The 2,289-nt window shown below is 34.9% G+C and overlaps 1 protein-coding gene across 3 annotated transcripts in view; it reads right to left on the bottom strand.

Moving 5' to 3' along the window:
* MYO1E (myosin IE) overlaps positions 1-2,289 on the bottom strand; it is a 128,026-nt gene that overhangs the window by 87,898 nt on the left and 37,839 nt on the right. For all 3 annotated transcript variants that reach the window (XM_025202836.1, XM_025202832.1, XM_025202833.1), the window contains one exon: positions 661-750. In XM_025202836.1, coding sequence (XP_025058621.1) covers positions 661-750 — 90 coding nt within the window. The remainder of the gene's footprint in view (positions 1-660; positions 751-2,289) is intronic.

Raw genomic sequence — 2,289 nt, 5'->3', positions numbered from 1 at the left:
TTTCCCTTCCCCAGACCAGGATCACTCTGTCTTGGAAAGGCAGGAAGAGCAGGGGAGAGGAGACAGATGCAGACTGAACATCTATACTGCTCCCTCTCTCAAAAGGATTTCATCAATGTAAATTTCTCAAAAATTAATGTCTGTTTGTGGCCAATGTGTATTTGAAATTGACACTCGGACACCAGCACCTAGATAAAAATGATCACACAAGTTCTTTCCAGGAAGACTTTTATTGAAAGCCTAGTGCCATATTTTCAAAACTGGCATCTGATTTTGGATGCCTCCATATTTTGCTACCCAACCTTTGGGTTCGGTGGTCCACAAAAGCTGTGTTGTCCTTTGTGGATCGTGCATGTAGCTCATGAAAATTTCCCCCCTTCAGACAGGGCCTGCCTGCTGAGGGACACCTGATTTTGGTCAAATATATATAAAGATACAAATCTATTTTTCAACTCTTCATTGTATATCTCAGTGAATTAAACTTGAAAACTGAGGATTAGGCAGAAGCGGGACTTCAAAATTATATGTGATCAATAAATAAAGTTTCCGATCTTAGTAAGTTATACCAGCATCACAGCCAGACAACATACACTTACATCAGTTCAGAAAAGAATCTGCACACTACAAAATGCAGCAAATTTTACACAACACTTTACTTACAGCTCCCTGGTACATTTCAATTTCCTTTTCTCCAAAGTATGGCATCTGTTTGAAAGGATTCACAGAGATTAATACAGATCCAATATATGTCTGTGTTCAAAAGCAGTTAAGGTTCATAGGGTAATTTCAATAACTATTATTTCACAAAGAATTACATCATTACTACTGATGTACTACATAACTTTTAAAAAAATATTACATAATACAACAAAGCTTCAAAGTATTTAAATTATCTTCCCGAATAATACAAAATAATCATAACTTGTAAAGATCTTTAAGAAACATTATTGGGCTTACAGGAAGACAAACATACCATCCAGGTAAATGTTTCTATGATGTCAGGAAATATATATATATTTTTAGCATGAATTAAACTCTTTTTTTTTTTAATCACAAGGCCAAAATACAGAAAAGAGCTAATAATGTACCTATACTCTTAACCACTTCTGCTGCCTGAAAAGGTCTGCTTAGTTGGAAATTCACAGAAAGATGCATTGTAAAGTTTTAGGGAAATGATCCTAAATTCTCAGTTTTGTTAAGTTTTGTTGAAGCCTCTCCATAAAAAACAGAGATAAGCAGAGTTCAGTTAGGTTGGTCCAGGTCTTGGACAGAAGGCAGAGTAGAGCTGCATGTCATAGACTAGTGAACAGTTGCTTACAAAAGCTTATGTATCTCTGAGCTAGTCTATAAGTACAACTCTGCCTTATATCTGCCTCAGTTCTGACTAACATGGCAAACTACTGTACCTCTCAATTTCTGGATGTGAGGCTATTAAGGGGGCTGCAGGAAGTGGTATTGGCACCTCAAGAAGTGGTGCTATTCTGTATTAATTCCTATTAAAGCAACAATTTGACACACTGCTGAAAAATGTATCTCCCACTATTTGAAATACCATGATATTTCTGCAAGATTTAGGATGCTATCTGGCTCAATTCTGATTTAGATAATTACAATCTAGAACCTGAAATCATCTAGTACATACAATAGATATGGAATACTTCACCTTCTCTCCTAAAATATAAAAGCTGTACTGTGCACTCTGAAGTAGGTACAGTATTCTACTTTAGAGGGTGACAAAATTTCATTTACAGAAGAGGGAATTTGTGTGTGCACACATGCTTGTGTGCAAAATATACCCACCCATGTAGTTTGTAAAACATTTTAGGTTCCTTTGAAATAAAAGTATCATGTACATGTCTGAGATAACAAAAACTATTTTAGTCAGATATGTTCACTGATACATCTGGATATACTTGGATATAGCTATGTATCTGTATGCAAATGCCAAAAATATGAAGTATTTCAGATACTATTTAGCTATCTGGAACTACTCATGGGCAAACAATCTTGGCCCCAACACCTCATAAAAAAAAAAGGTAGCATTGGCATTTAATGGCCTAGAAAAAAATTCATTGTTATGGTATAATAGTAGAAAATGATGTCATTTGTCAGACAAGAGATAAAAAGTCACTGAACATAATTTCTTTATTGTGAATTTGTAATGCTTCCTTCATACATTTTTGGATTTAATACAAAAAAGAGTGACAACATCCAAGACATCAATATGGCAAATCAAGCATTCATTGTGTTAGTATAAACATCTGAAGTGATAGTTTTCTGTTGATAAAC

The sequence above is a fragment of the Alligator sinensis genome, unplaced genomic scaffold (genome assembly GCF_000455745.1).
Source record: "Alligator sinensis unplaced genomic scaffold, ASM45574v1 scaffold1018_1, whole genome shotgun sequence".
Lineage (NCBI taxonomy): Eukaryota > Metazoa > Chordata > Crocodylia > Alligatoridae > Alligator > Alligator sinensis.
The sequence above is the reverse complement of the archived record's forward strand: the minus strand, read 5'-3'. Positions and strand labels throughout refer to the sequence as shown.